This window comes from Neovison vison, chromosome 6 (assembly GCF_020171115.1).
Source record: "Neovison vison isolate M4711 chromosome 6, ASM_NN_V1, whole genome shotgun sequence".
NCBI lineage: Eukaryota > Metazoa > Chordata > Mammalia > Carnivora > Mustelidae > Neogale > Neogale vison.
Genome location: NC_058096.1, coordinates 202,072,633 through 202,085,782, shown reverse-complemented (window position 1 = coordinate 202,085,782; position 13,150 = coordinate 202,072,633). Strand labels below are relative to the sequence as shown.

Below are 13,150 nucleotides of genomic sequence, written 5' to 3'. Positions count from 1 at the left end.
TGTGAATACATATTCATTCGTTGGGAGGTAACTGTGTATCGTAAAAGAGAGTGCACCAGACGTTTGTGGAGTTCTTAACCACGCACACTCAGATGATGAATATGTACCGGCGTCCTGGACCATCAGATGGGAAAGAACCCTACAGACCTTCCGTGGGCATCATCTCTTAGACGGGGAAGCCAAGGGCTGTGGAGGGCTAGCAGCTGGTGCAGATTCTCACAGCCAGTGGCTGGCCGAGTGAGGACAGACACACGCTCTCCTGGTTCCTGGCCTAGTGGACTTTCCCTTCCACACCACTGTCTCCGGAGCTAGAGCTCTACTGTCCACACTGAAAACGGACCAAGGAGCCTCATGTCAGGAAAGTCTACACATCCGCATTAAGATAAACCCCGTTAGCTCATAAATTTGGCCAATCTGAAATACAGTAGATACAATGAATGAATGAACATGTTCATGAAACACACAGCTTACTACCATGGAATTTCCAAAGAATTTAGAATGAATAATAGAATAGAAATCACCAACTGGTGATTTTCGAATGGCCCATCCTTGTCTTGAAACACAAAACCAAAACAACCTGAGTACATTGTCAAAAACTGTCCTTTGAATCTTTTTCCTTTTTCTTTTTTTTCTCCTAAAACCAATTGGACGTTTAAATATCTGAAGGTGATACGTAGGATTTGGGTAGTAATGAGGGTCTTGGAAAGACGGGCTCTTCCTTTTTTTTTTTTTCAATTTATTTATTTTCAGAAAAACATTATTCATTATTTTTTCACCACACCCAGTGCTCCATGCAAGCCGTGCCCTCTATAATACCCAGGTGGTGGGTATTATAGACGGGCTCTTCCTGAGTCTGAAACCTCTTCCCGGTTTTCCCTCCCCTCCCCTCCCCCTCTCTTTCCATCACCGTCCACTCTCGTCACTGTCCTTAATGAATATTCTCTTGGCTCCGTGTGTTCTGACTTCTTTCTTACGCCTAGTGTCTCGCTGCTCACACTCCTTCCTTCTTTGAGTGTGTGTTGGGGAGGGAGAAGGGAAGTCAGGGAAGGACGGGAAAGCAGGAACGGCGCAGAGCCGCAGCTGCCCTCCCCGGCTGGGGGGAGAGCGTGGATGCTCTACCAGGAGTCCGGAAGCCTGGCCGCGCTGTGGGTTCTGGTTTCTTTGTGACCCTCCGTCTGCAGCCTCTGCCCACCTGCTTCTCACCTCAGTGTTGCCTCGCCGACCCTCTCTCCACGGTCTTACTCCCATCCCTCCCTGTGGCCCTGAGTGTTGCTCTTTACAGGACTTCTGGGTGTCCGTGCTCCCACCTTGGCTCTCAAATCTACATCCCAGCTGCACGACACCTCCCTCTTGATGCTGGGCCCGTGATCGGACTTGCCCGGTACAGAGCTGCTCCTGTCTCTCTCTTCCCTCCCTTGTTCCAGGGGGAGCCTCCTTCTGACAGGCTTGTTTTGGTTAGGCATGGGGTTTTGCTGATGGGACTCAAGTCCGGCCTTGTAATCCGAATTTAATACCCAGAGCTGCCTTCCTGCAATCTGCTTTTCTTTCCTGATCTTCTCTCCACTGTGTGACCACCAGCCAAGGCTCATGGGCACCCGGTCTGCATTGCCTAGCCCACCTCCGTGCTTCTGGTACTCTTGCCTCTGGCTGGAGTGGCCCCTCTCCCAGGCCCACCTGTGCAAATCCATCTTCTTCCACCTTTAGGGCTTGGCGAGAGGGGGCTGCTGCCCAGTCCTCTTTCTTATCAGAAGTGATGTCTTTCGTCCACCCCTCTTTAATTTTCCCTGTTCAACTATAGCGTCTGTGTGCTACCCTAGGGCAATTTGTGTGTAAATCAGAATTACACACAATTTACCTTCTAGAACATACCCTCTTTGAGAGAAGGCACTTTATGTAACACCTCGTCATACTCCCCAAAGCGCTGAAATTTCTACTTTCCACGTAGCAGCTGTTCAAGGAACTTTGTTGAATAGATGAACGAACATGTGAATGAATCATGGGACCTTGACCTTGGCCAGTCCAATCGCTCTCTGAGCCTTGGTCTTTCCATCTGTTGAGGGACGCAGTTGGATTAGATGGTCTTTTAGGTTCCTTTTTATCTTATCTCACATCCAGGTTTAATGTTAATTTAATGTTAAATATTTCTTTGAATTTTACTACTGTGTGTTACATGGAGCAGGCATCAAGGCATCAGGAATTTTATGTATATTTATATATGTGCGTGTACATGTAGATCTTTGTGTGTATATGTGTGTATCCTTGAAGCATCTCCATGACTCACAGACTTATTTCTCTCTCTCCTAGGTTTACAAGTTGTCCTGAACTCCATTATAAAAGCCATGGTTCCCCTCCTTCACATAGCCCTTTTGGTATTATTTGTAATCATAATCTATGCTATTATAGGATTGGAACTTTTTATTGGAAAAATGCACAAAACATGTTTTTTTGCTGACACGGGTAAGTAAGGAAAACGGTAGCAACTTACCTTTAAAAAAAAAAAAGTTAATTTTTCTTCCCAAAATAACTTCTTTGGTTTTGGGAAAATCTAAAACAAAATGTGGGGGAGGGGGGGTGGAAGCCAAATATACCAGTAAAACCAGTAAGAACCAGCCAGTTTTCAGCGTGAATTGTGTTCAGAGTAAATGAGGAGTTAATCTCCTTTTCTATCCTGATTTCCTATGTAATGCATCCTGGCAAATGAGATGAGATGTCCCCAGTAGTAGAACATGAATGGAATCACCACCATTGTTCTATAGCATCAGGGCAGAGGAGAGAGCCATGGACTCGAGAGCATATGCCACGGGGGCGGGGGTCTTTGAAGTGGACCTTGAGGGTCAAGTGGGAGGCATAGCATAGCAGAGCTGGGAGGCAGGTGTTCCAGGCTCTGCAAGGGCACTCAGCTTCCCCTGACTTTGGGTTCCCTGTTGTTCATGTCTGGAGTGGTGACTCCCACATACTCTATTTGCAGATATCCTAGCCGAAGAGGACCCAGCTCCGTGTGCGTTCTCAGGGAATGGACGCCAGTGTGCCGCCAATGGCACGGAGTGTAGGAGTGGCTGGGTTGGCCCAAACGGAGGCATCACCAACTTTGATAACTTTGCCTTTGCCATGCTCACCGTGTTTCAGTGCATCACCATGGAGGGCTGGACAGACGTGCTCTACTGGGTAAGCAGCTGGAGGACAGCGTGTGTGGAATGTTCTTTTTTTGGATAAGAGTGTTCCATTCGTTAGAGTGAAAAGAAACCCTGGCACTCCATTCTTGCGAAGGGAAGCAGACCCTCTCCTCACTTGGTGAAACTCCTCTTTCTTCCTCAGGGCCCTAGTTTCTATTCCAGAAAGCCGCTGTGTAATGTTGGCTGCCTCACTCCCCAGTACTGCTTGGAGACTTGCTGCAGAGTGTGCCCACGAGTCCTAGCTTTTGAAGAACTCCCAAAGTCAGGGCTGTTCTAGATTAAACTCTTAGAGAGCCAAGGGTTATTTTCCAGGTTAAGAGGCTCCTGGACTTCCATGAGTTTGATTTTTTCATTTTTTTTTTAAACATAAAGGTATTCTCTGCCAGATCCTAAACAGAAGATAGGGAAAATAAATTGGATCCCTTTTAGGCTTTCCATGAACTTAGTATAACTTTCAGGTCAAAATGGATTTTTTCCTTATTATAATATTTCCCCTTTGCATCTTCAGCATTTCCCTAAATCAGCCCAGCGAGAGCCCCTATATCTCTCTTCCTTTCTCTTTGGAGCTCTAGAAGTCTGGCAGAGAGGGTGGGAAAGGCACCTAGGATTTCCAGGGCTGGTGGACCCATCCAACCAGCTATGAAAACAGATGCCCTTTCTATGGCTGAGGTCTGGTTCTTCTTGTTCCTGACAGAGCCAGAAGGGTTCACTGTAAATGAAGAACCGTAGTATTTTAACAACTATTTCCCAGAGCTGAGTTTGTTTGTTTTCTCATTTATTTGGTAGAATTTGAAAAAGCTCACAGAAGCTTAGAAAGTGATTTCCATTGCACAGATTGTGGGGGAAAATAGCTGACATGCAGATTTTGAGCCTAAACCCAAGTTCAAATGGGATTAATCAGGATCCCAATAATGACTTGTTAAAAGGCAATTAGTAATAAAGTACTTCTTGAATGGGCAGTCTTTAGTTAGAAACTGAGCAGTAGCTTCTGGCAGTATTTAAATTTTAGACCATAAATGGGGTTCCATATTCCTTTACAACTTCAGGGAACCTGACGCATGATGGTTATAAATAGGTTTTTGCTTCCCTTCCCCAGTGTGCACCATGCTTACAGGGTTGTAGAAGTTCTTACATAGTCATTGTTAGGCAAAGAAGGTATGTTTATTTGCTTCCCCACAGCGTTAGTCTAGTTTTGTAGAAAGTTTTGAGTATCACCAACATGTACCTCGTTTCTCTCTCTTCCCTTCCTTTTTCTTACCGTCCTATGAAAGAAAGTGTGTGTGTGTGTCTGTATGTGTGTGGGTATGCATGTCTGTTTTTTATATCCAGAAGATCATGCCTTTCATGAAGCGGAAGAAGGAGGGAAATTGTATCGGATGAGCTAGGATCATGGCCATGGCAAGGCGACCTTCAAATTAGATAAAGGGTTCATTGTCAGCATTATCTTCAAAGATGCAAATCCTAGTTAGATTACTTGAGGTCTCAATCCCACTCTTGCCTGGAAGTTTCTGATACATAGAAAAGATTCCTCCAAATAGCACAAACTTTGAGCTCTGCCCCCTCCCCACCAAATGGGACAGAAACAATATTTTTGATTTAAGAAAAAAAAAAACGGTCCACTGCTGATCGAACGTACCTGACTAATACACAATTTTATACTTTGTTAATTCTGGGACATGGGTTCTCTCATGACAGTTTTCCTGTTGTCAAGCAAGCAAGAACTGTGGGTATGTGATTAAAGGAGAGAAAACTCCATGCACCCAGAAACAAAAGTTCTCATTGCTTTTTCCTCAGAACATTTAAGTATCACCTAGGACTGTATAATTATTATCTCTAGGGTTAATACGACAATCACAGAGTTAATAATTTGACAATATAATAATTATATTCTGTGTGTGAATTACAGGGCATCTTTATTCTGATGGAGATTCTCAAGAAATTTATCAACATTATCCCAGTCTATATCCCTTTCTTAGAAAGTCTGGGATTTTGTGTAGAGAGACCACTATCCCTAGGATCCTATAGCTAGGGACTTGGGTTCTTGATCTAGAACAGGGATCTATAGACCCATAAGGGGCCAGATAGTAACTATATTTGGCCTTGCAGACCATAATATATTTGTAAGAATGGCACCGTTCTGCCTTCTGTCTCCCCATGTGACTCAGAAGCAGGTACAGATAACACATAAAAAAATGGCTGTGGCTCTGTTCAATTAAAATTTCATTTCTGGACACTGAACTTTGAACTTTGTAGAACATTTATGTGTCATAAAAGAGTCTTTTGATTCCCCTCCCAACTATTCAAAAATGAAAAAGCTATTTTTAGCTCAAGGGCTGTGCAAAGGCAGGTGATGGGCTGGGATTGGCCCACGGGTCCTAGTTTGGTGACCCCCTCCTCCAGACTGGAACCCAGCACTCTTTCCTTGGTGTTCTCCACTGTCAGAGGTTTGTGAATCATTCTAGAATGCAAGAGGGCAGCTGAGTGATCTCCCATACAGTTCACAAAGATCTTATCCTCTGAAACCCATCAGGTTGTTTTTAATTATGTGTTGATTACATTTAACTCATCAGGGAGATAGACAAGAGCCAAGACACCAAACGTTCTTAATATTTAAAGGGGCCATGGTCAGGTGGAAGATACACAGCTGTGTTCCAGAACAGACCTCCCTTGACCAGCGTAGTTCCTGGCACAGAGCAGGTGCTCAGCAAACACTGGTTACTCCTGCTCCTCCTGGTACAATTCCCTTGCCTCAGTGTAGAAGGACCATGTTTGGTTATCAATTTTTTTAAAGATTTATTTGACAAATTTATTTGACAGAGACACAGCAAGAGAGGGAACACCAAGAGGAAGAGTGAGAGAGGGAGAAGCAGACTTCACACTGAGCAGGGAACCCGAAGCAGGGCTCAATCCTAGGACCGTGGCATCATGACCTGAGCTGAAGGGGGACACTTAATGACTGAGCCACCCAGGCACCCCAAAATATCCATTTTTCGTACAACTAGAATATAAAGGGAACATCTTGAGAGAGAACTAAGAAGGTTAGGTTGTAGATATTGATTGAGAGCAAGTTTCTCAATCCTTTAGGTGTTTGTATATGGCGGACAAAGTCCTTGCCAGGGATTACTTCCCATCTTGTCAAGATTACATTCAGTCAGTCAGTGTTCTCAAGCTCACTGATGCCTGACTCTCAAGAATTTCTGGCAAAGAGATGGCTGGGTCTTGAGAAAAAGGCAGGTGGGTCTAATATGCAGGAAGACATACTTAGAACACTTGGGATATGTGGGAGTGGGATTAACCATTTCTGGTGGGCGGGAAGAGTCCTTGTAGAGCTCTTTTATAAGCATTCCCTAAGCATAATTACACTGTCATCTGACCCACACTTACTTGTTGTCTACGGAGGCAGCAGGGTGCAGGGCAGGGGAAGGGCATGAAGGCTGCATAGGGCTGAGAGCGTGACCTTGGGTAGGTCATCACAGCTCTCTGGGCTTTAATTTTCTTGTCTGCAGGATGCACAGTTAGACTCCATGGTCCAATTCTTCAATTCAGAGGAAACTTTTTTAACGTGAGGAAATTAAAAGAGGGTTGGTTTTAGGAGAGTGCTACCATATGTAAATCACCCATGACCTTTTGCTTTAGCACCAAGCTCTTTCCTCCCTGAACACACTTCTGGAGGGGCTGGCTGCCAGACTCCAGCAGGAAGTTCTCATGGTCCAACTGACCACCGGTTTCATTCAAGACACCTGGGTAATTCCTCTCTTGTTGGCTGGGGGCATCCCTTTCTCTTATTCCTTCCTCAAGGGGAGCCACCACCAGTATACCAGGTTCCCAGTAGTGTTTTCACCACTTAGGGGGGAAAAAAAGCCTTAGGTTGGTCTTTAATTGGAGATAAGATTGTGCATCTCAGCCTTTGAAATGAAGGGAAAACATAAACTAAAAAGAATCTTGTTTTCTAAGCACCAGGTGACCCCATATGATGACTTTGATGTGAATCTTTTAAGAATGAGTCAAAACTGAAATCCTTCAGCTCATGCTGAGTTTTCCCTTGTTGATAAACCCATGCAGACAAAACCCCCAGCAGAGTCTCCATGGTCATTTGTGTATTTTGGGGAAGAGCTTGCTAGTTCTGACTCGTCCTGTGTATATGGTAAGGTCTGAGGAAATGCTAGCCTCTGAGAAGAGACGTGGGTTGAGAAGATTGAGTTTTGGAGAAAGACTCGCCCTTGGAGCTTAAGTTTTGTTTGTCTTCCCCCACCTTCTGGAGAGTTCGAGACCATCTTCCATGGCCTTCCCTCCAGCCCCCAGCTGTCATTCCAGTTGGTATTTCTGCTCCAAGTAAATGCAAGTCTGTCCAACACCTACTCGTAAGATGTTAAAAGCTTCTTTAATTAAAAAAAAAAAAAAGTACCCTCCTAAGTGTAACAGACCGCTGTTCCTAGAACATTCGCTGGAACAGCAAACAGATCTGACTGAGGGTGGATAAAGCAGTAGGCCTGGCCGCTGATCAGCCCTCTTTCACCCCATCCCAGCCAGCCGACAGCTGGCGCCAGCCCTCCCAGGGCGGGCCTCCAGCGCCCGAGGTGTACAAGAGGGAGGTCTCCTGATGAGAATCCCGGACTTTGCCCTTCCTTCCCTCACCCCACAAGCATGCTCTCCCCTTTTGCCCGCACTGCTCCCACCCAGAGGAAACAGGCTCAGGGAGGTCTCCGTGGAAGGTCCGGACTCCAGGTGGGGCTCCAGCCACCACGGCGGGCGGCCTGGTTCGTCTGCTCCACACACGGCTTTTTAAAATAAGTTTAGTGGTGTCGTTGCTTTGGAAGAATTACCCTCTGTCTTCCTGCTGAAATTAGTTTATGCAGCTGAATTAGATCAACAATTGCAGCCACGGCCCGGGTTCATTCATTATTCTAATTGCCAATGTGAGATGTGCAGACTGATAGGAGTTCTATTAAGCACATCAATTTTCATGTGGCCAAACAGGTGTTTCATAAGGGATTTAATGCCCTCTCCCTAGACTGAAGCAACAGATGTTAGGCCTTTTTTTTTTTAAATGTTCTCCTTTCCTGTTTGGCTTCTGCATGAGGCAAACATAGTGAAACGCATGCACTTCATTCTGCAAAGCTAAAGCTAAAATCAGGGGACAGGTGAAATGGGAGAAAATCACATGCTTCAAGGTCGAAGGGGCTCGCCCCTGCAAGGCCAGAACCATGACTCTCACAGACCACATACAGTTCTGTTGGGCAAGATTCTGGGTGCTCAGCAAAGTCAGGCCTGCGGTCTTTCTTTCTGTCCCTGGACTGGTCCTGAACACCTCCTTCCTGGGAGAAGTGTTTGCCTAATTTAACACAGACCTGTGCTGCTGGAAAGTTCCATCTCTAGCCATGAACCTTGAAGCACCTGTTTGCTCCTGCATGAGAGCTATTCATGACCAAACGTCCCTGGTGAGGGTCTGCCACGGAGGCCACCTCTGACTGGGATGCTCAAGATTGTTCCAGAAGTAGTGGCACAGGTTTTCTCCAGACCAGCCCTCTTTCTCCTTGCCCCGGTCAGCTCACAGCTAAAGCCAGCTCTCCCAGGGTGGGTTGTCTAGGTCAAAGGTAGATATGGGGGATAAGCACGTCTTTCTTTTTCCTGGGTCCTTCCTTGGGTGCAGTTGGCAAAAATCTCATTCCCCAAAGCATCCTTGAGTATATGTCAACTAGTCGACTTCTGAACACTTTCCTCTTTGTGTTCATTGAGCCGTGCATGCCCTCACTGAAGGTAGATAATCTAGCTTTTAGGTGGATTAGGTTTCTTTGGATAGGCTGACTCCCAATAGAAATTTATTATTTTAGGGTTTTTTTTTCTTTTTTTAAGGAAAAGAATTTATAGAGTCAGGTGTTACAAGTTTGTCTCTCAGACTCTCTAAGACTTTTCCACCATCACAAATTTTAAAAGCAGAAATTTCTAACAACTTGGGTAGAGTAGGAAATACTATCCAGCTAAGCACTAGCTTAGAAAAGCTCGACCAAGATCTGTTCTGAAAATCCATGATCCAAGACTATTTCCAGTGAGAAAGAGCCAGATCCCAGCTGATTTCCATGCCTATGTCAAAGTCTGCTATTATTTGCCCTGAAAGCTTTGATGACTCTACCTGGGCGTGAGTGCACGTGTGTGTGCGTGCGTGCGTGCGTGTGTGTGTGTTGGGAATATATAGTGAATGTGCCTTGGCTACTGTTGTCTCTGATCCAAATCTAAGTAAATGTTTAATTCAATGTATAGAATGCTGTCTCTAACGTGACCGTCTCTCTTTATTAGATCCTCTTTTTAACCCACTCCTATGAGACCATCTTATTTCTTGCAGATGAATGATGCTATGGGATTTGAATTGCCCTGGGTGTATTTTGTCAGTCTCGTCATCTTTGGGTCATTTTTCGTACTAAATCTTGTACTTGGTGTATTGAGCGGGTAAGCTATACCTCTTTCATCTTGAAAGTGGAGTCCTAAGGGCATTTGCCAAGACCACACAGGTTTTGCTAGGTGGGGGCGGCCGGGTGGGTGCCGGACACGTCCTATGTCCCCTGAGATGCTTTCTCTCCTGCCGAGGCTTCCCGAACCGAGATGCTTCCTGGAACCTCACCAGCCTTGACTGAAAGAAAGCTGTGGAACGGTTATCGACCAGAAATTAATCAGCGCTGTTGCTTGGGATTTAAATAGATTTCATTGCTTGCCCTTTTTGTCTGTCCTAAAATGAGATACATTTATAATTGCTTTATTGGTCTGGATCCCAATATGCAGATTAATTGGTACGAAACAGTCGGCGAAACGAGCTGGTCCTGGCCGACTTCAGCAGCAGCACTTGTCCTTACCAGAAGACAAAAAGGAAAGGTCCTGGGTGGGTCCCTGTCCTCAGAGCGGTAGTGTTCCCTCAAAGCCCTGAGTGGTCTGGCAGCTGCCCCTGGGACTCCGCTCTTTAGTAAATGGATAACTGATAACTGATCTCCTTACGTTTTTACAGGTAAATGATGCGATAGGATGGGAATGGCCATGGGTGTATTTTGTTAGTCTGATCATCCTTGGCTCATTTTTCGTCCTTAACCTCGTTCTTGGTGTCCTTAGTGGGTAAGCAGTCAGATGTGTGTTGCCCAGTCCATTGCTGCCTCGTGTGGGGCAGCTCCGCGCGTCCCCCAGCTGCTCCCTGCGGCTTCTCTGCATGCGTGTGGACTCTGACGTCCCTTCTGTGTGTTGCTTTTGGATTGAACTGTGATTCTCTCTGCCTGTACCTTGTCTGTGAGACTCCATGTTTCTGATGCTTGCCACATGTTATTAATCTCACGAAAGCGTGTCCTTGCAGCCGGGCTCATGGGCAGAAGCCCGTGTGCAGAAGCGGATTGCAAGGGACTGAAAGGAGTCCCCCCCACACACCCAGGAAAGGGCCTTCTGTCTTTTGTGCCTGTGTTCCCATTAGTATATAACCTGGCCTTTTTGAGTTCCCCGCAGCCTATCACGAATATATCCAGGGCGTTTCAGATGTTATTGAGAAGGAGGAATGAACCTCGATTACCGCATAAGTCCTGAACAATTTCAGAATCTTACATCCTTCGAGTCATTTATTTGCTTGGTTTTTTGCTGCTGTCACTGTGTGAATTGTCCCTCTAATTCATGATTAGTCTTCGCTTGTGGAATCCCTAATGCAGAGGAATGAGCAGCTTTTGCATACACACTTCCTGTGGCCTTAGGGTCCTCCTCACTTAGTCACCGTATTTGAAATGTCAGTGGGCTGCCTCTGCTCCTTGGATGCCCTCGTTCCCCCCACCCAGCCACCCATAGAGAGGACTCTCTGTGGAGAGTAGAGGCTGACTCAGGAAGGGGTTCCTGGTGTTTCTGGGCTCTGCCTGGCCTGCGCCCAGGGATGCCGTCCCAAGCCCCTGGGGTAGCTCTGTATCCTCACCTCCCACAGACACTCAGAAAGAAGGGCACCCTGAGGAGGAAGAAGGGGCTGTCTGGGCTCTCCCAGAAGCTGCTACGAAACTTAGCCAGTGTTGGAAAGCAGGGGCCCCATCTCCCCAGAGGAGGCTTTGTCACGCACCCGGCTCACACTTCCTCAGGAAGTACTGGTGGGACCCTTGATTCCAGGTGATCGAATTCTCACCCCTTTATCTTCCTCTTTCCAAGTTTGTGTCTCAGGGTGGGGGCGAGCAGCTGCCTTCACGGACTGCTGAGTCGGCGGGGCGCCCTGTATCGCACTTGACCAAACAGGGTCTTCTCCAGAGCAGAGAGCACAGCAACTTGTCCACCCTCTAAACTGCCCTGCCTGTCTTCAGGCGGTAATATATTTGCAGTTCTCCTTGACCGAATATGGTCCATTTCACACCATGGACTGTGCGTCTCAGGAAGCCCCTCCCTAGAGCCTACGCCCCCAGGGAGGGGGTAGGGCCGGGCTGAGAGTGTGACAGCATCCCCCACCCACCACCACCACCGCCAAGCCCCCACCCACAGAGGACGGACTCTGCAAGGCCTCGCGTGAAAGTCTTGGCACTTGGAAGGTGCTTTCAGGCCCATGAAGCTCTTTGGCCGTAGGGTAGTGTCGGGCTGGTACCGGTGGACTTTATCCCTGGGGAAACAGCCTAGTGCCTCTTTTGCCTCAGGAACGGCCCGCACAAGGTTAACAGCAATGCTGGCGTTCATTCCTTGGCGCCCGGTGTCTCCTAAGTTCCACCAAAATGACTGAGGCCATGGAAACTGCTAATTTTAACAGTGCCAGTGACATGCCTTATCTCCAAGCTTCCCAGAGCAGGAGCCACCGCCCAGGCATATGATGAAGCTGCTGGAGAAAACAGGGGAAAGGAAAAGGTGGGCGGAGGGGCTCCTTATCAGAACGGCCGGCGTTCAACGTTGACCCCCATGGAGGCTGACAACAGGAACACCCTTGTGGGACAACCAGTTTACTGGGATCTATTTTAGGGACAGTAAAAAGTAATTTTAAAACCTTTTGGTATCAGAACAAAAGTAGATCCCGTTCTGAGGGAGACTGCAATGGCGCGGCCGGCGCCAGGCCAGAGAACAGAGGTGCCGGGGTGTCTAAGCCACTGACGGGGCGCTGGGCTCAGGCTCTCCTTGCCGAGTGGGGAGAAGGTTGTGAAGCAGAGCAGGAGGTTGCTCCCGCCTTCCTGGACAACCCCCTGCCCTCCCCCTTGACTGGGGGAAATCAAAACAAGCACTTCCTCGTTGCGTTTTTTAAAAATTTGCTTTAGTCTTAGAGTCTTCACAATTTTTGTAGGGAACACGGGAGGGAGGTAGACGTTGAAAGGACGACAGCTTGTGTCGCGTGGCCCCCGAGGGGACACCAGACCCGCACACACATAATCCTTAAAGCGCTGAACTAAAAGCCTCCCATTTTAGAAATTTGGAACTGTCGCCTTCTGTTGAAGATCCATTCGATGATGCCTGTGTGTCTTCAAGTCTGTTAACCCATCGGAGATACGTGTTTCTGCCCTTGACTGTGTGTGTGTGGCCATGCCATCCTATTGTATTGGTGACCTGGTTTTAACCTGCACACTTGGTTTGGTGTTGGTACGTGTTGAAAGCATTCTAAGACGGATGCTTTGGGAAAATCTTTGGTTTTACAACAGATGGCTTTTCTCAAGGTGAGTATGAAGTTTATGAAGTGTGCACCCTGCGTAACCAAGCATGAACACAGATGAAGATTTTTGTCTCTGACGAGAGCGTTCTCTGGGGAGGGGGGAGCTGAGAAGGTCTGCAGCTCGGGCTGCAATTCCACATTGTCATTGAGGAGATGGTCCCCTCATGCCCAGGGATTGGAAAGAATGTCTCATTTACGTCTGTAAGTCAGGCAGATTTGTCTCTTCTCATGCTGGGGTTTTTTTTGTTTTCTGGTTGGTTTTTTTGTTTGTGTGTGTGTGTGTGTGTGTGTGTGTGTGTGTGGCTTTTGGTTTTGTTTTGTTTTTAGAAGCTTGATTTTTTTTTTCTTATTTTTAAAA

The 13,150-nt window shown here is 46.9% G+C and overlaps 1 protein-coding gene across 11 annotated transcripts in view; it reads left to right on the top strand.

Annotated features, from left to right (window-relative positions):
* The window catches only part of CACNA1D (calcium voltage-gated channel subunit alpha1 D), a 301,488-nt gene that overhangs the window by 157,194 nt on the left and 131,144 nt on the right, over positions 1 to 13,150 (top strand). For 8 of the 11 annotated variants that reach the window (XM_044253375.1, XM_044253372.1, XM_044253378.1 and 5 more), the window contains exons 6-8: positions 2,305 to 2,457; positions 2,969 to 3,165; positions 10,168 to 10,271. In XM_044253375.1, the coding sequence (XP_044109310.1) occupies positions 2,305 to 2,457; positions 2,969 to 3,165; positions 10,168 to 10,271 (454 nt within the window). Of the gene's footprint in view, positions 1 to 2,304; positions 2,458 to 2,968; positions 3,166 to 9,513; positions 9,618 to 10,167; positions 10,272 to 13,150 lie in introns of all 11 variants that reach the window. The other 3 variants (XM_044253382.1, XM_044253379.1, XM_044253371.1) reach the window with 1 other exon arrangement.